Source organism: Prorops nasuta, unplaced genomic scaffold, assembly GCF_024137725.1.
Source record: "Prorops nasuta isolate Cenicafe-Biocafe unplaced genomic scaffold, Cenicafe_Pnas_1.2 PNAS00002, whole genome shotgun sequence".
Classification (NCBI taxonomy): domain Eukaryota; kingdom Metazoa; phylum Arthropoda; class Insecta; order Hymenoptera; family Bethylidae; genus Prorops; species Prorops nasuta.
This window is the reverse complement of record NW_027116799.1, coordinates 863,084-887,712: the sequence shown is the minus strand read 5'-3', so window position 1 is coordinate 887,712 and position 24,629 is coordinate 863,084. Positions and strand designations below refer to the sequence as shown.

The window sequence follows — 24,629 nt, the reverse complement described above, 5'->3', positions numbered from 1 at the left end:
GGATACAATACACGCAGCTTATAAAAAACACAATACAGTTCAGTCTTATATTATAGTAGCTGCAATAAATCTGCTACTTTGTTATTGCTGCTTTAAATTTTATTTAGTTGAAGCGCTTTATTTGATACACCTATACTGTTCTGCTAAGACGTAGAGTTGCATCTTTTTATAGAGAATTCTGATACATTAAAGTGGATATCACGATGGATATTGCTAATGTATGAGAGCTGTATAGGCAATAACAATCAAGATTTTAAATTATATTTATATGAATTTTCTACACAACTTCAGAGGCCACTAAATTAATAAAAAATCTTTTATTATCTGGAGACTCCAGTTTTAAGAGATACGACTTTTTCTCTTAGCATAGCAGTATAGTGCAATTATAAAATACAAACATACAAACAATACAATACAAATATAAAATGAATTAAAATAATATCCAATACAAAAAAATATGCAATACAATACAAAAATAATACACTTTAGTTAGAGAAGGTTAAGAAACTATAGTCATAAGAATTATTGTGGTAACAGTTGACCACACTTAACAGCATGCTTTAATTCGAACATGATCTCTTTAATTATAATATTTTTTGTTACTGCTTTCATAGTTGCTATTTATCTATTTTAATTGTTTTGTACTATATTGTGTGAATAGCACCAAAACTAAAGTCATTCAGTCGTGATATCAACTTTCGTACGCTTTAATATTAAGACACTTTCGAATCAGTGGATAAATTATTTCTCATCAAAGACAAATATGCATGTGTCCAATTGATGTTGAGAAACCGCGAAAGGATTATTATACGTATAGCGATATTAGTACAAAAGGCTGGTCGTTAAGATTTGAACTAGTTTTATTAGTCTGTTGGGGAAAGATTAACGTTAACATTTCTAAAAGAGAGTAAGAGGGAGGTAAAGTATTACAAAGCAAAGCAAAGTAAAGTAAAGGAAGGGAAAAGAAAATGGAGAAAATGTGCGGAGAGAGAAGAGAAGAAAATAGAGAAGGGGGAGGAGGAGGAGGAGGAGAGGAGAAAGGAAAGAAACGAAGTGAAAGTAGGCGTGCCCGGTGCTAGCGGGTTAAGTGAGCCACCGTTTGAAGTAGCGTTTCCTTGGCACAAACGACCCTCTTAATCAATCGCTAGCACCTTTATCAACCTTCCTACTACCCATACTCGCACGCCCCTTCCACTGGGCCGGAAGTCTAAAGCCACCGTAACAAGCCACACAACTTCGCTAAATCTTTCCCTCTCCCTTCTTCTCAGTCTTGCTTTTATCATTCAACTCGCTTTACCTATTACCAATTTGTAATGTCCCTTCCTTTCAACTCACCAGTCCTATACGAAAGAGCAATAATCTTTCAAATGAAAACTTTTATTTTTACTAATAACAAACCTCTATCGCTCTTCCCCTGATTTTTCTTTAATTTTCATTATTTAAAATCTTTACTGATTGGAATATCGATTAAAAGGGGCTAAAGAAAAGGAAGCTTTGTAAGAGGTGAAATTTGCGAAAGTGCGCGTTGAAGGAAGTGCTGAAAAATGGGAAAAGATCGGGGCATTCTATAATAGGCGAAGAAAAACTTATGAAAATCCCGGACTTATCGGCGCAAATGCGAGAGTCAGGCGGCGCTGGTTGGGCACTGACAAATCGCCCGGAAGTTAACGCTTGAGATCGCCTCCGAATCCTTTACTCCAAAAGCTCGCATCGCGCTGGGCTATCCCCGTTCAAAAACTTTAAACTCCTCCATGTCATTCGTCTTCGATGTAAGAATTTTCGACATTAAGAGATTTTGTCGTATTAAAATCTCAGAAGAACAACCGAGATGAAAAGGGGGGCTGCTGTTTTTAAACGCTACGAATTACTGTAACTCCAAACCTTCATTGTAGGGATATTATAATCATAATTCTTGTAATAAAAAGTTTCGTTTAAAAATGCTATGTCAAATCCACAAAATCCAGTTTATAAGATAAATAATAAATGCTCGTATCGTGAATTATTTATTGTCGACGTCTATATTTAACGTTTCTAGCCCCCTAAAGATTAAACAAACTGATATATCAGAAATGAATTTTTAAAGGACAACTTGAATGCCAGGTAAACATAATATGATACTCGATCGGTCTATCGAGGTCAATCGATACACGTGGCCTTGGACTCTGAAAGATACGGCATCTTCACTGAGTAATATAAACTCTTAATAATCTGCAATATTTTTCAGGTAGTTTGTAAATTCTTTTTTTAAGAAAAAGAAATAGATTTGCACATTTAAGAAAATACATTCATATTTTATAAGATTTAAACAACATATTATGACGTATAAAAACCACAAAATTATAGTCATCCGCTGTATTTCGAAGTATCATCATAAATTATTAAAAGTATGCTTTAAAAATGTCGTTTTACTTTTGATACATTACGTATTGATAGGTTAAACTATTAAGACACTTATATATACGACAAGATATAGACCAAAAATATATGAAGAAATTTACATGTTCAAGAAGAAATTAAAAACGTATACAATATTTACTCTTAACCATTTGAGTCACGCATTTTTCCAAGTCATTACTCTTTGTGAAATTTTACATCTCAAGGGCTTTTTCATCTGACCGATCGATAATTGATCGGCACAATTTCCAAATTCATCCAGCAATCATGACAACTTTGAAAAGTCTAATAACAGATATGTAATCACCGCCCTGAAAAACCTTCGAATAGCGAATTTTACGAAATTATTCGCATAACTCTATACCACATTGAAATGCCGCGATGTATAAATGATTTGTAATCACCACTCAGAAAATGATGAATATTAATTTTGCTTATACTCCTTCGCTAATTTATTAACAAGCACGATTACTTTACATTAGTTTTACAAAGCTGCTAAGAAGTTAGAAAAAATTAATTTTATATAGCGAAATAAGCAATTAATTAGCTTATAAAATATAAAATAACTCTCGGAATGTATAAAGGTCTGAGGTATCTGACACAAAGGGTTAAAAGAGCATTTAAATAAAAAAAGCAGGTATAAACACCAAATTGAAAGCTTAAAGAGACAATTAAGCGAGGAACGAGAGGGAAAGATATAAGAGCGATTGGCAGAGAAAGAGAGAGAGAGGCAGAATCAGATCGAGATAAGAGAGAAGAGAGAGAGAGAGAAAGAGAATGGGGAGGAAAAAAGGATATGAAAATCACCTGTGCCAGCCGTTCCTAGCCTGAGGACCGCGTCACCCTGAAGGGAAATAGAAAGAGTAGCGGTATCCTCGAGGCGAGCAAGGACCTCTTCAGGAATGTCCTCGGGTTCTCGGAGGCGAAGGGTAACTTCACCCCCGCCCCCACCACCTTGACTTCCTCCACTTCCAGGACTTGTTGACGCAGAGTACATAAACACAGATCCGTATCCATGTAGTGGTTGCAGCGGCAGCCTCATACCGCCCACCTCTCCAACTGGACCCTAGAAAAACAAATAACCTTCCATTACTAAAGATTCACCATTCTTATTAGACAAAATTATTCTCCTCTAGTGTTGCACTATTTTTTATCTTTGAAAACTATCATAAACTCGTAACTCTGTGTATTATTTAGTGATAATGCGGCAGTAAGTGGAAAAAATTGCTTTGTGTTTTAGTTGGCCAGTGAGTGTAATCTATACGTCTAAAATCAATGAAAGCTTGCATTAACCCTGCACCTTCATCGAGACTCGGTAAGAATGCTTATTTACTCCTTACAACTCTTTTCATCATATAACTCTTCTTCTTCCATTTCTTGCTACTCCGATGCAAACCTTCTTTTACGAGCGGAAATATTTTACCAATTTTCTCCTTCATGCAAATTTCAATTTCAAGTGTCAATATTTGCCGAATCTGGCAGAAAGAGCTTTCCAATGTACCAACGAGGCGCGATGATTTACTTGCATCATGTACCTTCATATCTGATAAGTGTAATTCGACTTACCCAGCTAATAACTTTGCAATAGGAGTTAATGAAATAGCTTTATATCTTAGCCAAACTATTACTTTAATATTCATTCAAAATTTTGAATAAGGCAAGATTCTTGCGATATAGCGTTTCCTAAGCTTTCAGAGGTCTATTGTATAGATTTAGTTATCGATTAGTCTAGAAACAACGTTTTATATGCAAGACTAAGTAGTTAAAGTCAACGATTTGATCATCCCCCTATCCTCCGTCTCGACACAAAAAATTCATCAAATAATATTGTTGCAGATCAGTCTAACTGTAAAATATAAAATGTAAAAAAAATATTATACCCACTACAAACGAAATTAAATATAAAAGGAGTCGTTCGTTTTATAGTACCTGATTTTAACAAAGCAAAAAAATTCTATTATCAATTCTTTAGCTATTGAGAGACTTTCAATTTGCTAAGAGTGGGACACTAAATAATGAGCTTTAGGTCAGTTGTAGAATTTGCAGTGAGAGTATAGTACATGAGTTTGTTATGGAAAACATTAAGTCGATTTCCTGAATTAAGTAACATCAAAGGAACGAGGAAGGCCAATCAAATCAACGTAAAAGGATAATTTCCTGGTTTTGGAATTGGACGGAATTATTTGAGGGAGTAAATGTTATTTTCGGTTAAATGGGACGACACTGTCGCGTTCCCATCACCAATCGAACGTGACGTGACGTAAAACGTGTCATTTTACGCCAGACACTTAGGAAATTAAGAAACTTAATAAAAAATTTAAATTTGACTGTAAAGAGTGACAAGCTTTGTACGCATAGTGTTTCCATATTACTGTAGCTATTTAGAAGAATCCATAGTGTGTGAATAATTTTACATAAATTTCTTTCGTAGTTTGGTTTGGTCTCATGCAATAAGGCCCGATTTGCACCATACGCCAACGGACCGTCATGTCACATTAGTTATAAAAGAGCGCAACCAATATGTCTGCACTCTTTCAACTAATATGACATGACATTCCGTTAACGTAAAACACAAACTTGATGCAAACGCAAGAGCAAGTGTGGTGAATCTAAAACATATTTTTTTTTAAATAAATCAAAGGTATTATTTTTATACAAAGTAAAGTCTACGCAACGAGCAAATTTAATAAAAATTTGTTTTCAAAAAGAAAAAGACATTTTCTTTTAAAAACATCAAGAAAACGATACTTCTTTGGAGTCTTTGAATATATAGCAACACCCTGTATTCGATATTCCTGACAAGCAGAAACATCGAATGATAACAATTTAATTATCAGCACACTATTATTTTTAATAATTCATAAAGAATTTGTAAATGCTTGGCCCATTCGTTCAACATTCCTATTATAAATTCTTATACTGTTGTCCTTTAAACAATGTTGCATAATATTTCATATTGAGAATGTTCAGCGTAATAGTTGCCACCATTTTTCAAATACTTCTAATAACACTAGAAAGAAATACTGCAGATAAAAAATGGTTAGCCTCCCCCTTGAATAAATGGCGAAAATAAAAAAGTACAAAAGCTTCATTTTAATATATAAAAAAAATCACATGATATCTTTTAAATGAAAACACCATTTTTGTTGCATATTCTTCTAGCTTATTTGAAGAGCTTTCAAAAACACTACCATGCATACATTTATCATTTCATCCACTCGTTCACTCGATATTTCCATTTGAAATTATTCGTAGGTGAGTCACTGTGCGTGTGTATGCGTAGCGGTCGCGAACCTACTTTAGCCAGACCCATATAGCTTTATGCAACTTCAAATGGAAATATCTAGCGAAAGACTGGATGAAATAATAAATCGCATAAAGTTTTCGGAAGCTCTTGAAATTATTTATATATAAGAATTACTTACAAGAATATAGTTCTCTTAAAAAAACAAACGTTTTCAGATTTTACTCGAGAAGGGACGGTAACCATTTTTTATCTGAAGCAATTTTTTCTAATATTATGAAAAATGCCTGGAAAATAGTGGCGACCGTTACGCTGAATACTCTGTGTGCTATTCCAATTATAGGCGTCTCCTAATTAGTTCTAGATAATTCATCTATATAGGTTTTGAGATATTACTGGACCAAGTAGTACGAGACTTAGAATAATAGGCAATAGTACAAAGCTATAATTATTCTCAAATAACTACCGGTGTAGACTCGAAATAGCTATTCCAACCTTTTAGCACATTAATCAATACCTTTCGATGTGGAATTTCTAATAAACGAGCCGCCACTCTACTCAGTCGATAGAATGCCTAGTTTCCACAATACTGATGTGAGGTACGAGCCGGATTATGTTGAATATTTTAAAGCAATAATAGTATGTGTAAGACTATTTGTATGCTTCCTTATTGAAAATTCATTATAAGAATAGAATGATAGTCATTTTTATTGTTTATAAGTGCTAAGCATATATGTGGTTGGGGTTCTTATACAACACCTCGCACAGAAGTGATTGTATGCATGCAGTATACTATTCCATGATAGAGAGAAGACAAGCTGTGCACATCAAAGTCTTATTGCGTTATTGTGAATAGTATAAACAAATTTTATTTCAAATTCGGCAAACTCGAGACTTTCAATGTTCGTTCTAGTCAGCGATAAAGCGAGCCATAAAGCACCGCGAAGCGAAAACGCTTACGCGGCATAAGGAATCGCTATCTCGAGCAGGAGTAGCGCTGGGAGAGCTGAAAGAGCCGATGATAAATACGACCTCTTTTGTGTATTTGACGTTTAAAAATTTATGACTGCCTTCTTCGAAAAGCTTCCAAGAAGAAATGTTAATGCCATCGGTGGAATAAAATGCAGCAAAACAAAGATCGCGCGAGGAGCTGCAATTTTTTATCAACGCGTTAAGTTAATCATTAATTTATGGCAATATGTTCGCAAGAGCTAAGGAAAAGAGTTGAGAAAGACTGTGGTAAAAAGTGAGAATGGTAAGTAAATTGCTAGGATGCGGGGGACAGTGGAAAATCCCGTCTATTGTAATACCATATATGTATTCGATACTTATAAATTGACACGTAAAATATCCATCCCGAAATTGTACTACTTTCTCCTCCGGATTTTAAACAATGACCTGCATTTTTTTTTTAAATCCATATATTTGTATTACAAAAATATTCTCAAAGAATGCCTAAACAAAATTGAACATGACAATTTAATTTTACTAACATGACTTGCTTTAAATAATTATTTGTGCTGCATATTTAACATTAATCAGTGTTGGATTATATCATAATTAACGCTATATATATGTACTATTATTTATAGAATATTGCGCGTTTGTGTGTTTGCGGTTAATAAAATTCATTTATATAGATTCAGTCACTTGGATTGACCTGTTGTGTGTTTTATGTAACTCTTGTGTTATCAAACAATCTTTTTGTAGCTAGATTTGTTCTCTCCTAGGAATACATATGGTTCAACACGATGAGTCACTGGTTTCATACATGTTATGCTTAGCTGAAAGATTGACGCTGTACAGTAGGTTATACGTGTACACATTTCTGTTCACACTAAATTTGTGGGAGAAAAAAAAAGATATTACATAAGAGAATTTAGAGGGCCAAGTATTTCAAATTGTCTAGAACAGGCAATCTGGTATTATTCTCTTTAGCGATGCGGAAGCAAAAAATAGAAGCTCTCTAAAAAGAAAATAGAGAGACAAAAATAGAGGAATGATGGTTGCGGTAGGGGGTGGCGTGGAATAGCTGCGGGAGAATCGGAGAAACGTTTGCCCGAAAGAGAGAAGAGAAACAAAAGTGGTAGGCTTTGAAATGGGGCGATAAAACATTTTTCAAAGCATATAAAATACGGGGGAGCGGTCTACAATCTAGCTACACATATACCTGCAGCGCTATAGCATACACGTAATATTTTGGCTACAAATTATTATCGTTGCAAAGCGAGTTCAACGATGGCCAATCTCTGCATTGCTTACTGAATACCGACTACCATTGTGCACACACACACACACACACACGCAGCCTATAGATTTCTCTCTTTCCTTTTTTTCCTTTTTCATACAGCTTCTGATTTAGATCAAATGGAAGTCTAACGAACTCTTTATTATTGTTTCGTGTATACCTATTTGTATTTTCAAAACTTTTTATATATATAGGTATTCAGCTTCAAAATATGCAGTGGCTCTGTATGATAAAAAATCTAACTAACAACAATTCACACAAAGTTACCGAGATCAAACCAGTGAATTTAGTAGGGAGTGGTTACCTCGAATGTTAATGAAACCGTACTTCAACATGTAAATTAAATTTAAAATGCTCTTTACATTAAGCTGTGTATATACATTCTAGGATAGTTTGGGAATTGTTCCAATCTTCAATTTTATAAGCGTAATAGTTGCCCTAGGAAAAAGTTCTGAAAATTAGAAAGTGGCGATTAAAATTTCTAGTCGATATTTTACTATCTAATCTTTCGCTACTTAACCCGTAGTTAATGAGAACGTTCTCTTTGAACAATTCTTCTGAAAATACCTCTCCTGCATTAACTCCATCTCAAATAAAAGACTAAGTAGCTAATTAGTACAAGGGTAATTTTGGATAATGATGCTACTGCGATAAAATAAGATCCGAGTCAAATGTTTGTTAATGTCAAATAAAATTTGCAGCTATTTAAAATAATTTGTAGAGATACGGATTACTTAAATGGAATATTCAACATCTTATAATAGAACAAAAGTGTAAACTACCTTAAATAATTGCTTGAGATTGAAAATAATAAGAACCCATGAGATAGCAAGGGGAACATTTTGTCGATATACGATTTATGTTTCATATTCTAAGCCTGTGGGTAAATTTGTGAGAAAGCTTCAAGGCGTAAAGCGTAAAATACACCGCGCATGCTCGGTGCATGAATTTCTATTGAACGTTCCAGACAGAATACATTTCTAAACATACGGGTCAGCTTGTAAACATGTATAAATAATTATACTTAAATTAAAATGCATTCCAAATAATTGTTTCACGAATTTCGTATTTTAAGACAGAAACGATTGGCTGTTTACGAGCAATAATACGGCTAACTTGGCCGCTCCGTCTCAGTTGTATATTTAGACGAATAGGTCGAAATAAGACTTGTATACACGTTACTAGTAGATGTCTCATTCGATGCTTCCACTAACATACAAATAACGAGTAGATACTCGTTTCCTAATAGTGTATCTTGGCTAGTGATCTCTTTTATTAGAAAAAAATATAACCATTTGGACAGGAAAACGATACATGTATTAAGGTATAGATGGGTCGATAGCACTAAAAATAAACAGACGTTTTACAAATAAATAACTCCTGATATAAAAAAACAGATTATGAATATATTAAATCATATTGAGATGACTTGTTTTAAAAATATTGTTATTTCATATCAATAAAGGATCTTCCGCAAAAATACATAAATATTAACAAAATTCAATATTTACAAATTGTCCTCATCTAGAAGTTGATTCAACATTTATTTTGTAAGCGCATTGATCGTTCGGCAATTGTTTCTAAATTAATCAATAATTCAAGTAAGTTTGATTAACATTTTGTTAAAGACGTATACAAACCTTTGTATAACTTATTCTTATGTATAATTTCTTGAAAAAATTTTGTTTAAACGTAATTTAATTAATATTGTTATCAGCAAAATCTATTTATTTGCCAAGTTTAAACAATATTTTCATCTTAATGCTAAAGGCCCAATTACCTTAAAGAGAATTAAGTTTTCAAAATTTCAATAGTAACAACCTCTCTCTCTCTCTCTTTCTCTCTCTCTCTCTCTAATACTTATTTAAATCCCCTATTAATAGGTTATTATCCTCAGAGGAAATAATAGAATAGCATTGTTGATTCAGTTTCTTCCTTTACCTTGCGTTAGTTAACGTCTATCCCCATCTCTATATTTTTCCCTGTAGAGTCAAAGAAGTACACACGTGTGCACATGGCATGCGGAAATAGAGAATGACAAAATACTCGTTTATGCTCGTCAGTGAAGTTTCGCGTCGTAGCGGCGTGGCGTAGGGGCGAGTTTTATGAACGATGGGCTTATATGGGATGTAACACGTGCCAAGCACGGCTAATATACGAGCAGTCGTATCGCTTAAGAGAAATGGTGGGAGAGGGTAAAAGGGGACAAGAGAGAGAGAGAGAGAGAGAGAGAGAGAGAGATGGGAGGAGGGGGATCGGAAAGGGGAATCTGAACACAGGGTTCACCGAAAGCATCTACGTTGCATGTGTGCAAGCAGCGCAAGTGCAAACCTATAGACAGAGACGCACAAACTTCACACTCGCGCATGCTTCTGTGCGTGTGCGTATGTGTATATTCATGTACCATCATTTCCCCCGGTCCCTCCCCCCATTTCGCTGTTGTATGCGCCTGTGAATGCATTATGCATAGAATTGAAAGACGTCGAAAAATGCATCGAAAGGTTCAACATTCACGAAACAGCCCAACGTAAACCATATAGGAATTATGACACCTTTATAAAGCCAAAATTGCCCAAAATATTTCTGATTGTTTATATAAACGAGCTTTTTGCTTTTAGCTATTATATAAGACTTTGTGGTAACGTGTGAGAACACTTTTGTCTTCTCATAAGGCATTTGCAATTAAATTTGCTGGCTTAGAGTTTTAACAATGGAGGATTACCTCGCATGATATTACGTTCATTCTAGAAGCAATGAATTTAAAAATTAGATGTGTTGTGTGTAGAAGCAATTTATCATACCCACATCACCCCACGCGCATCCATGATTGAAGAAACGTCAAAACGATGCGATAAGAAAACAGGTGGGGATTGAGAGTTACAATATAATACGAGATACATTATATCTATTGCCTTTTAAGAATGTGTGTGTGTGTGTTTGTAGCTTCAGAAGATTTTATTTATTTATTTTTTTTTTAAGTCAATATTAACATATGCGTTTTTTTAAAAATATGTACGATACGTTGGAACAAATATAAAATTTAGTGATAATAAAAACTCTGAATGTATTAATTCAAACACACATACATTGTTTGTACGAAATAAGCTTAAGAAATTCATTATATTTATTGTGAGCAACAACGAAAAGGAATTGACTGTAGAAAGCACCAGTAGTCACGCAAGTGCGTGCTTAGGTGTAATATATTATGTTCACACCTTCTTCTTAATTGAGAATGTCCTGCACCAAATTCATTTCATCAATTGTTGACGCATCTACCATCAAATATGAAAAATTTATTAATGTAATTCTTAATATGTGAACGAAAACAATAATTTTTCATACACGCTCTATAATTATTAGAATACACGATAAATTAGTTCCTTAATTATTCAATTGAGCCAATTTATTAGAGAAGATTTAATATTCAATGAAATATTATATACTTCTTTATAAATAGCGGAATTTAAATAACTCTGCCGATTTGCCCGTCAACCTCCACGTACAAATGAATTTTAAAAAAATAGATAAGAATTTATAAGAAATTATTGGTACAATAAGATTCTAGCTCGTCGAAATGATTCGACTGGACGAGTGAGTTGAAACTTGAACGACAACAACTTCGCACCTCGCATTGAGGCCATTTCGTCAGTTATTTTGGTACTGCTGTAAATAGTCACGGTCAGCTATGACAGCAAAATGTGGAAAAATGGAATTTTCGTTGGTGAAGTTAACGCAATCGACACGGTACATTTCTTCTTGTTGTCATTGTAAATAACACGATAAAGCTAAATGAGGAATTTTTAATAACTATACGTGAGAATTATTTTATCAAGTAATATTTTAACCGACCAATGTAAATTTCTGTGTTTCGGTATAATGATAAATGATAGTCATTAGCGCAAAAGGTAAACAAAATTGTCCAAAACGCTAACGAAATGCTTCAATAATTCAATATCTACGAATATCCAGTCAATATCGATTTAACGTTTTATTTTCTAAGTCGTTATACAAATCTCTTTCACAAATAAAAATAAAAATTGTAACCCTTTTAACATATTTTAATAGCACACTGAGGTCCCTAGGTAGTGAAATTATAACCGTCCTAATGTTACAAAGTTTGGAACGAGAAAGGATGTATCCTTTTTGATGGTATGTATAAACATATCAAAGGAATAGCGTCAGGGTACTATTTCGAAATATGCCAGAATCGGCTGCTTTTATAGTTACGTGTTGTACAAAGTCCAACCTAACAATCTCCCTGTAGTGCAGGTATAAACATTGAATAACCCTAATACTTACAGAGTATCTACATTGAAATTCAATATCTTTTAAACCCGGTCCCGCTGCTAAAGAAGAACAAGAAAAATATCCATAAAAATTAGTCTTCCTTTGAACATTCTATCTACGTAAGAGAATATATTCTATAGCCCAAGTGGATAAAAATGCAATAAAAAAAAACTATCTACTTAAAGTTATCCAAATGGTTCTAAAGAGGCTATTTGTAACCCGCATCGCACATATGATTTAAATTTTCCCCGTCAATATTTTCTCGAAGATCCAAAAAACATGCTTTTCTTATATGAAACTGTATACACATGCACGAACGACTCTAATACATATAGTTATTAGTGTACGTATTTGCTTGATGATTTTTGAAAATTGATTGGGGTAATGAATAGAAGGTGTATTGTTTTTTCAAGAGTATTAAAACGTGAGGGATATAAAGAAAGAAAAAGTATAGGTTCTCGTAAAATATCGTCGACTCGCTTAACAACACGCTTTTCCCGCGAAACTACTTATGGTCACAGGTGGTGGCAACGCAGGAATTACAACTCCATTCGTGAAATTACTGTAGTAGCAACGCATGACTCTGCTTAACTGCCAACATTCGCCAACACGCTTACCGCTCACATGCTGGTTTGATATCGCGAACGTGCTTCGCTAAATATAAATATACCATTGGTTCTCGCTAAAAGGGTTGGCCGCTCGTAGAATGAACCATGTACAAACTTCAGCGATATTCGTTAATAATGATTTTAGTATAAACAAGCGATATTATATCGCTACTTTAAATTGGCCCACTATGCTTAATTTGTTAGCTGCAGCGCGTCCGCCGTCCCCTCTCGAGTTCGTATTACCACATTTACGCACCCTCTTTACTTGAAACTTGGAAACTTAGTAGTTACCAATAATTACCCGTCCTGCTTTTCTCCCTTCCGAACATTCTGAAATTATGGCGGTAGCCGGTTTCGAAAGTCCGTTAAGTAAGTCCAGAGTTACGATCGAGTGGCGTACGTAGTAGTATTGCTTGCGCTGCGCCGTCCAGTTTCAGCAAAAAGAACTCGCTTTACTAGCACTTGCTTTGCTCGAAAGCTTCATGTACACATGTGTTCGTTTCTCTATATACATAGAGAGAGAGAGAGAGAGAAATCCCGCCCTTAGAAGTACAGTTAGCGAAATCGAAATATTTCGTCATAAAAATCTCAAATATTCAGCTAGTGTATCAATGATCTTGTTATAACAAAATAATGAGTAAAGTATACAAGTGTTTTGCGTAAAATTATATAGTGAAAATTTAACACTATATCTAATATGCCTAGTATAGTAATTACTGCACTGTTATTTCAATGTGTTTATCTATGTTATTAAGCTCGAAGGAAATTAATCTTCAATATCTGCATCAGAAACTGCAAATTAGGGCCACGAGAATAATATTGTGATGCAATAGGTGAATAATGAACCTCGTGCTGTAATTCGTGTAATAAAAGAAATAATCATAATTGTAATGTTAGTTCAGAAAGGAGGAAGGTTGAGTGTCGAAATATTTATATAAAAAACTGAATTAGTGGGAAAAGAAGAAAATGACAGAAAGAGTACGTATATGAGTAACTAAAATTGAAGGCGCGAAAAAACCACTGATGTATGATGAAGATAGAATGTACATGGAAAAACTTACCAAATGAGGTAAAGAATGAGGAAAGAATTCGATCATTTATATATATAGGAAAAGGGAAAGAAAGTGTGTGGAGCATTGATCACTTGCACAATTAAATCGTTATTTAGAAGTGAGATAATACGTTAGCTGTAATAACTCATATAGATATATATTCTGAGAGGCACATATGTGCTAGCTCCTATCTTCAATATGCCAAAGAATTATGTATAATTTAGTGTAATGTAGCTACCAGAGCTAATAAACATCAATCGATCAATCTCCTACCCCCTTCCCAACTCCCTCCCCCAAACAACCTTAGTATCATCGACTGCAAAGTCTGTGAAGTCTGAAGGAGAAAATTCTCGGCAGAGAAACTCTTGAAAAAATATTAGCACAATTCGCCTGGGTTTTCTTCATAATAAGATTTTTCCATGCTTTATTAATACTAAAAAAATATCCTTCTTGATTACTCATGAGAGGCGTAAGCAAACGCTGTAAAGTATTTCATAAAACGCATATCTTTATTATATTTACCAATTACAGAGGGTGTATTTAATCAAGCATTTTATACGCGCCTTTCCTACAGGCAAACGCTTATTCAAGAAATAACCACCGATGGTACGTTTCGCTTGTACTAAAATTTCATCAATGTCTGCCTCGTTTCCTCTTCATCCCTTATTTATCGTTTTCCATTCGCTTCTTAATTTTCTAGTATCCTTTTTTAACGAGAGGTATATTACCCTCTGGCACAAAAGGAAGCGGTTCACGGAGTATCTCGAGGGAAAAAGCTAAACTTGGTTGGCTTCGCTCCAGTATAAAAGTACGGATCTTCTTGATCCTGATTGTATAAGTAGTCGAGGAACGTCATAGGTTAACATCCTTAGAGATATATTAGTAGCGTAGGCCGTGTACGTGAAATTTACCCACTTGATAATTGTGAATCGTAATTGCGCATGAACGCGACGACGCAGTATGGGTGAATCCTCCTGTAATGTGGAAATATGTGTGAAAAAAGAAGAGAGCGAAATAAAAGGTCTCGTTTGTTACTGTCAGGAGATAGTGCTGCATGGCAAAATGCGCCACAGGCTATGACGATTTAACAATGGAAATCGAGCCTTGAGAAAGATTTTTTATTTTCGGCACGTTGTAGCGTTCCATCTACGTACATGCACGCTGCTCTACACTATGCCGTGTTCACCTTTCCGCACGCGCTCAACAAAACAAAACAATCGTCCCAGCATCAACTACGTAGGGGAGAGAAGTCTCGGTTGAACGAAGTGGGAAGCAAAAGAGAAAAAATGAAGATAATAGCACCGAATGGGAAAGAGCTGCCAAGTGAAAAATGGACGAGCATACTGTAAGATCTTTGTCTCTTCCGACGGAAACCTTCTGCTTTTTTATCATTCGATGCGAACTTTAACATTTTAAAATGGTCAAATTCAGTCGTATTCCTTTCACTCAATTTTCATTATTGGAGAAAATAAATGTGATCTTTACTTCCCTCCATAATATATTACGTTTTCGTGAATACACCAAGTACTTTCCTTTTGCATCGAGGCCGCTCTCACTTGTAACGTCACACGTATAACATTCATATATTGGCTATATCATTGGCTGTCATTTGAGTGGAAATAAAAAGTGACTGCAGTCAATTTGTATATAATTAGTAAGAGTAATAATAGCAGTTTTTTTATTTGCGCTCGAATAACAGACACATGAATTGTATAGATGAGAATTAATTAATTTTTTATGTAATATATATATATATATATATATATCATATAATAATAATGAGATTTATCGTTTATTTTGGAACCGCAACTTGAAAAGAAAAGTGGTTATTTATCTTAAAATTTACCTGTAAAGATAATGATTATTAGAAAACTGCAGTCACCATCATGGCCATATTCTGTGCATACCAGTGTATGTACTGCGCATAACTCGAGGTAGATAGTAAAATCATACACGTTGAACACCACAATCGTACTTCTTGGCCACAATTTTTCAACCGTCCACTTTGCTGAAGCTATATTTTACCTAATTATACCAATTATTCGTAGCATACAGCTGTTACACTATCCAAGCAGTCTATAGAGGATATCTCAATCCTCAACTCATCCCACTCCATCCCTTTGGTATCCAATAAAAATAAATCAACTTACCTTTGCTTTCAATCCACAGGGAAACTCTACGTGTATGTTGTTTTATGCACTAACAACGTTATTATCATTTCAATCATGCTATTACAATAATTAAATGCTAAAATATGTTCATTAATAACAGAGCTGTATTACCTTTTACCAACTGTTTTACAAGCTTACAATTGCAAATATATAGACTGCTACCTTCCAATTAAAAGCATTGTTTGGCAAGAAAATTGTTATGCTAAGAAAACAAATTATAAACCAAGCAAATATTTTCAAATGAAAATAGAGAGACGTATTAGGAAACCTTAAGTTTAGAATAAAACCCGCACTCTTTATATTTTTGCAAACAGCTTTGCCACAAAATCTTTGGCAGGATACAAATGAAAAAGGAAACAACGCATCGGTATCCTTTCTTGTTGAAAAATAAGGAAGAATGTATAAAAATGGAATATTACAAAGATGCACATATGAACGTAGCTAGGAAAATTGAGTACACATGAAATACGTATAGGTATATTATAACGTACAATAGTTGAGGAATGAAATTTCTTTCAATATTTATCTTGAGCTCTAGCAGTTATACATCAGAGTGTAGCGAGTGGAAATAGGGAGAAATGATGAAAAGAAAGAGTAGAGATGAGAAGGGAGGAGGAAAAAGGACGATGAAGGAAGAAAGACTTTGACTTGAGATAGACTGAATGGAGTAAGAGGATAGTGAAATAATTGTTGCATATTCAATGAGACAAGATGCAAAGAGGTCAGGATTCCTCCGCGGGCTGACACCTTCGAAGCGTGCTATATATAAGCACCTTAAGCCCTAGTCCTTCTCTTTACCGCGCCCGCAGGTTGCTTTTATTAGCTCTGTTCTCTCGCGAAACTCGCACACGGCGCTAACGGCTTCACGGGTAATTAATTTAGTTTTGCAATTTCTCCCGGCCGAAGAAACTCCTCGGGCGTTCTGCAATTTACGTTCGTCCCGTTTAACCCCCTTCACCCTATTCTCCTCTTTTGCCCTCTCCATTCCTAGCTACCTGCCATACTACTTTTAATGCTTCGGACCATTACTATGAGATCCTGTCCCGCTCAAGTGCTACGTAATACCAGGTTACACTGGCTAATGTTATGCTATACCGAACTAATTAGCCATGACCCTCATTGGCTTAAAATCGAGATTTCTCCCCCTTCCTTCGAAACACACAAGTAAATACATTTTATACGCATCTCAAATCAGATGAAAATCATTTTTTATGTTATACTCTACGAATAGCAGTCTTTGTGCTTCTATAACAGATGTCTGAAATTATATATAATAAATTAGAGTCTTGATAATGGACTATATAAACAAGCTATTATATAGCTTCTTAAAAGAGAGTAACTAGATCTATAGAGCCTGCAGGGTTTGTGTGAAATGACTCATCGGTTAAAGTAGGAAGGTATAGTAAAATATAAATATTCGAATGCAAATACTGCCGCGAATGCGTAAGTGTTGCCCATGGGGCTATTAAGGGACAAACAGCAAATATTAGTAGGAAAACTAGCGAGCTTAATAATACGAAAGCTGCTTAAATGGTTTCAACACCTGGCCTTACTTTCTTGTTTCATTTTCGTGCATAAATAAATAGTCTCGCAAACTACAAAGTCCCAATACTATATAGTAACTTATGACACGAGGCTACATATACAGCTTAAACTGTTATTCCCAGAGCTTTAAATACATGCAAAAATTTACTGTTATAAAATCGAATTCAGCATTATGCAATGGTACAGCTAGCGTAATATCCGGTTCACTCTCGGTATATGTATTACTGTACGTGTATATATACATGCTATTTCGGAAACCGAGTTAACAGAGCTTTTCATAAATGAAAAGTTTACGTATGAGAACGCATGCGTGCATTACGTGCAGTAGTCACGCATGCTCCATGCACCAAGCTAATGCGGGCTAATTACCACTCGAGTGGAAGTTAAAAGTGTGGACAAGCCACTGGTAGAATCTACCAACAACCCCCCCTCCGTGAAATGAAAGTTTGCCACTGTGGCCGCTGGCTTCGTTTGGCTTCGTTTCCCATCTATCCGCTTGTACAGGGCTTTTGCCCATTTACCCATACCGCATTTTTACTTTGCCTACTTTACCTTCTCGTTTTTCTACTTTAATCTTTCACATAATGCTTCTAACAAACCAAAAACTCCAGTCGAAATCCTATAGACAAACGTATTACGAAGAAACACTCTTCTATTAAATTTTATCCATATTGAATCATAAATCAATAATACTGTATTCTTTTTATTATAATCTTTCGTTTGCAAAAGCATCAATAGTTTAATTTAAAATCCTTAATATAAATATTTTCAAATATCAGTTTTAGTTAGATTGAATAAAACCGGAACGGGAAATCATTAATTCCAATCGAGTCAATATACGGTATAACTGTATGGTAGTATAGTATCCAAAGAGTAAAAATTATTTATTTAATCAATAACACGCAAGTTTTCATTTTTACATTATTAAAGAATAAGTTTTGTGATTATTTTAATACGTTGCTTGCTTTTTCAAAACAAAATTACTTTATATGAGTTTGACTACCTATACTATCTCGCTATTCTCTAATTTCTAATATATCATAATATTGATTAAATATTTAAAACAGGATTAACCAATTTCATATGCAATGATGTCAAATATTTATTTACTTTTGAAGTGGATAGATCTACCATCGACAGATTTAAGGTTACATAAATACTATAAATATAGCCAACAACAATTGTTCATAAAAGGGAAATTGTTATTGGCATGTTTTCTTGTGGGGCATCAAATTTTGATATATCCAATAAAGTTGAAATTTGTTAGAAAACAGTGGTAATATGGATATCCAGATATGTGCGAAGAAGAAGGAATAAAATGCCTTAAAGATCAACGAACGAGTAATGCAGACGTAAATATGTTGTATGCAGGCGTAAATAAAACTATACGGAGGAGTAAAATGCTGAAATTGTTGCTGCTATGGATAGTTATTTCTTTGAATCATGCATTAGAATTTTAAATGAAGTAGATCATTTAAATATTTGTCTCAGGGCTATAAGAAGAATAAATTGCATAATGCAGAGGTACATTGTCATCCTAGGGTAAATAATTGAATTGGCCAATGCTTTATTGTGAGAAGAGAATTTTTTGCAAGTAAAAAATTTAAGTGTCTGAATAAAAATTTGGAGCAGTGTTATACAAACTAATGAGAAATTTTTTCTGTTAACCATTGGAAGTAAAATACAGGTATGACATCCCTACGATAAGCAATTTTTATAACAAACACGTGTTATCGAAAGACAGAATCAACAATCTTTTTTTAGCCTTCTGGAATTAATTGGCAAAAAACAAGGAGCAGAAGAAATGTATATGAAAAGAAAACTAAAATTTACTCATTAATTAATTGCACAGTGTTTGGCATACTGTGGGCTCTTTCCAACATTGACACCAGTATACTCTAAACAAGGCGCTGAAATCTTAAAATTATCGCAACACAATTCCTGTGTACATGTTTGATTTTTATCAAACAAAACAATGTCATGCCTAAAGAAACGATAGTCTGTCGAAAATGCAGAAAAAAATAATTGCTGAAATGGTGAACGAAATATATATGTATGTGTGTGGAGGTCACTCCAATGAATGCGACACCTACCGTTACAAGAAGATACATTAGGTTAGCGAAGACTGATAGCCAAACATCCGGAAGTAGAATTGATTAACTGGCAGCAGGGCTATGGGGCATATAATGACGAAGAGGTGGAGGCCTCAGCAAGAACGTTCAACTAAGGCATTAAGACGACATATTACGCAACCTTCGACGATTTACGAGCAGACCCATCAATATGTGTCAATTTAGTCGAGTCGGTCCCATGTCGACTAAATAATGTTCTTGCTAATGATGAACATATTGTTATATTAACAATCTGTTCTATTATATTTAACTAATAATGCGTAAAATATATCTATATCTTTTTCATAAAACGACCGACATCTATTACTTTAACCTTGACGTTTTTTCATTATGCACCATAAGCTTTCAATAACATTCAAATTGGATGACGTCGCTCGTAAGTCAATCCATTTCACTTTCAGAAGTTTGGAACACTAGTATTTTATTAAATAAGTAATATTTGCATCGGAATTATTTTGGTCAAATTTGAAGGATGGGACATCACCTTCAGGTGCTACTGCTCTCTGAGTTAGAAGTATGACAGTCCATTGGCATTTCAATTACATCGAATTTTCCTATATACTATTCATCTTTTGTTACCCATTCTGCTGTTTCTGTTTTTCGGCAAGGCGTATTTGGCACAATTTGGCTTATCACCATCGTTGACATGATAACTTTCTCATCGATCCGTAAAATACTATCTGAAATTATTAGCTGGCTACTAATGTTACGTATTACTTCATAGCATACCTCTTTTTCTTTCTCAATGAACATTGATTAATTCAATTTTGTATTTGTCCCATTGTGCACAGCAAGAATGCAATTTTGCTTTAATCAATTTTCTCATTATTGTACTGTGACAAATACTTAAACTATTCGCATCATTTAAAATTCTGTCGGACGATTCAGAGGAGCGAGCTATAGTATCTATGGTAGTAGAAATTTCAGCCCTTTACTCCTCCATTATTTCATTTGATCTTGTATTATCCGCGTTTCGATCTCTAAGGCCTTTTATTCCTGCTTCTTCAAGTCTCGATATTCGTGTTTTGCCACAGTTTTCTTACAAATTTCCATTTTATTGGATATATCATAATTTGATGGGCCACAAAAGAACATGCCAATACCAATTCTTTGTTTTTATCATCAATTGCTGGTGGCCATTCGTATATAATTCCTTACATATAACTGATACTTAAATAGTTAAATAATATTATTTGTATCTTAGATACTAAATTATCAGGGCTACGTAAATTAAAACTTTCATGCATCCTAATAATAATTTTTAACATTTATTCCTTCAAAGACATTATTATTTAAAAATTAAGCATTTAGCACTGACAAAACGAAAGTGAAAGCAGGTTAGCTCATTCTTCGTCTACTTTCTATACCTTTCGAACTGTCTGTAATTAAACTCTCAGTATAATATTGACCAAGTTTTATATGACTTTTAACTCCTTGCAAATGTTTAAATTCACTTTCAAGAATAGCACAGCTGTCAGGTTGCACTATTGCAATGTGCGAAACGTAAACACTGGTACTAGATATCAAGTTATGTCCCCCTTGGGAGGAAATAAGTCATGGGTATATGCTTCAAAGATCTAAACCCTACCATCTCTATAAGATATAAGTGCAAATCAATAGGATTGATATTATTACTCTTTACATGGTACGTATCTAGTATTTCTGTTTCATTCACTGCATTGGAAGCAATAAAGGTATGCATCAATAATGTAATCTTTACTGTAAAATGTAAGAAAAAGTTAATTTGTTACAACAATAAAGTATTATTCGAATAAGTGTAATTATTTATAAATAGAAACAAAAACTTTCTCGATATAAGATTCTATTATTTAAAAACATATTTTAATTGGTGATCATTTAACAATGGCACAAGAATGATATCTACATTTTTTTTACCATGGAAAAGTATTTATTATTCTCCTTGTGTCTAATTCCACTTTTATATTATAGTAAATTAAGGATCATTAGAAATGAGTAACTGGAACAATTTGGGAGAAATAAAAGTACGAAATGGAGAAACACTCTATAGAGCTGTGACTCAAGGGTGCAACTATAGGGAAGAATAGGAGTGAATGAACAGATCTATCGCATTGAAAATCGCAGGTCCCTTTGCTGCTTCGACAAAATCTGGCAATAGTTCAGAAAAAGAAAGGAGGGTTGGTTTCAGCTATGTAATAACGCGGTCAGAGGTTTACTCTGGGTTCTGCTATGTGAGAGGAATGAAAGGAGTTTGGATATATCGCAATTCTTTTTTCACAAGTAATACTGGTGTTCTGCTACGAACCAAGGTATACGCTAGCTAGAGCAGCTTTATATCCAGTGTTCTGTATGTAGCTTTTCTTTTCATCCAATGCTTTCTTTCACTTCTTTTTATTCTCAGCTGGCTTTGGTGCCAATTGCACCTTCTGGCTCGAGGCTTTCCTAGCGGCACGTTCACTCTTCACAAAGACCCCAATAACGCATTTACTTCGAGTTCTGACGTTGGATATACTGATCTAATTGCAAACTATGTGCTCTGTATTTTATATTTCACTATTCCAAATATGCTGCGAGTAGGTTGGAATTATTTCGATTCCATGAGTAGCCTACTTCAATTTTCCAATTATATCAAAGGTTTTTACCTTTCGGTTATGCTGCAGTTTTTGTCAAAGCATGCTTTTACTTTTTATACAATATATGATTTTAAATTGATAGAAAAGACAGGAAATTTGAAACAATGTATCCCGCCCCCTCTCCATCCACTCTCTTTATATAAGAGATAAATGATATATTATTATTATCAAACGAAAGTAGATTGAAAGAAGATCTACCGTAGTGGAAAATACTGGTAGATACCAACTGTGTAATGATGTCAAAGTCTTTTGGGAAAAGAAAGAAGCTGAACTAGGAAAAAGGATGAGTGCAAAAGAGAGATAAATAGAGAATTTAAAACTGTAAAAGGACACGTAAAAATGAACAAAAAACTTACACAGTGTATTTTTTACGAGAGAATATCAGTACAGGTCATTTGGAGAAAATTTTATATTATACGAACTATACATACATATATGTATAGAGGTATATACTATATTAGGGTCGTCGCGTTAAAAAGGGTATTTTTTATTTTGACTGAGGCGTGTCCTTCATATCTACTCTAAATAAATAAAAAGATATCTCTGGAACCTAGGGACTGAGAAAAAAAAACCTAAGGCATTCCCCAAACTGTGCTTATTTTATTTGATTTAAATATCACAGAATTTTGACAGACCCTAGAAATTAATTTTGGAATTTTCGTATAATAATTACATTAAAAATGTTTAAGCGATATAAAACTGTCAAGTATAAAAATGGGGACATTACTGAAATCAACCAAAAACCGGTGTGGAGTAGATTTCACTGATATGCCAACCCTTGTGTATATGAAAGAAAATTCGCTGAATATATCTGCAAATACATATACTAGTATGTACCTATGCTTATCCATTTTATACGGTTTAAAAACTTATAAGGTAACAATTACAAAAATTCTAAAATTCATTTCCATACATTCTATATTATTTAAACGGGAAAAATAAGCGGCTCGGAGGACGCTTTAGAATTTTTTCTAAGCGCGCCCATCAAGTCTCAGGGAAATTTTTTGCAATTTCATTTATTTAGTATAATTTTGAAGGGTGCTTCAGTAAAAATAAAGAAATACCCTTTCAATTGATTACCCTAATGTTTAGATATATTATCATACGAATAGAAGCCATGTCAACATGTTTCTTACGATATTATTAAATTAAATTGAATGGTAGGTACTAACGTTTTTACTCTATAGTGTGCAAAAGATGGATGACGTTCCCAGTAAAGTACGAAACAATTTCAAAGGAAAGGTGCCGATGGCCGAATGTAATTGACAGCACTCGGCATCGGTCCAAGGTGCTAAGAAACCTCACTTAACAGATCAAACTAGTGTTATATAGATACTTGAAACTTACTCAGATACTCTGGAGTTAATTAAAATGAAAAATATCAATCACATTAGAAAATATCACGCTTAGTAAAAACACATTATTAAATCAATTATTATCTATTTTTTCTTATTTATGGATAAAAAAATAGTTATCAGTCTCATAAACGCATATTTATATATTGAAAATTTCAAATAATACGATCCACGCATATATTTCTTTATTTTACTAAAGAAATTAAGCCATTGTGTATAACGAGAGGTTAATTAGGTATAAAGCTCCCGTAGAAAAATTATGATCTTTCTTATGCTTTTAGAAATTCTTTGCTCTTAATGGCTTAAAATAGTTGGCAAGAATTGAGCTCTGGACACCAAATTGAAGAAACAGTGTGCGTGTTTCTGGTTGGCCACGAATAAATTTGTGCTACGTGTTCCGAATCTGTGGCCAGACCGAGGTAATATAAGTAGCACTTTCGACGAGAATTCAAGCAAGGAAAGGTCGAAGACGCGTTTCTTCCTCTAGCTTTTCACGCTGACATAACCAGTTCCTCATGAATTTTACCATAGAACCAACTTCTCTCGAGAGCAGAATTTTCGAGTGGCTCTGCTGGGACACTTGACGCTAAAATTTTGATTAAACGTTTCTTTTGGGTGCATCACTTGTACTTTATTCGCTAATCGCAACTTCCAGCCACTTTTCAAAGTGCTTAAACAAAGCATGCTAAACATTTTAATTTCATCCAGCAAGTTATTCACACTTTGAGATATATATATATATGTGTGTGTGTGTGTGTGTGTGTGTGTGTGTGTGTGTGTATAAGCTAGCCATTTTCAGAAATAACGATGTCTTGTCCCACTAGTCCTTTTACCATTTAATTTTACCTATAAAGAAGAAAAAATGTTCCACTATATACAGAAGAATAATCTGAGCCATTGATACAAACAACACTGTAACAGTTAAGACTCGTTGATTTGCCAAGGTTGGAAATGAAATAGACGATTTCTTGACAATCTTCA

At 34.2% G+C, this 24,629-nt stretch overlaps 1 protein-coding gene across 1 annotated transcript in view; it reads right to left on the bottom strand.

The window, feature by feature from the left end:
* The window catches only part of LOC136782397 (zinc finger protein 541-like), a 166,726-nt gene that overhangs the window by 123,691 nt on the left and 18,406 nt on the right, over positions 1 to 24,629 (bottom strand). Inside the window, exon 3 of the mRNA XM_066741821.1 lies at positions 3,202 to 3,460. Coding sequence (XP_066597918.1) covers positions 3,202 to 3,460 — 259 coding nt within the window. The remainder of the gene's footprint in view (positions 1 to 3,201; positions 3,461 to 24,629) is intronic.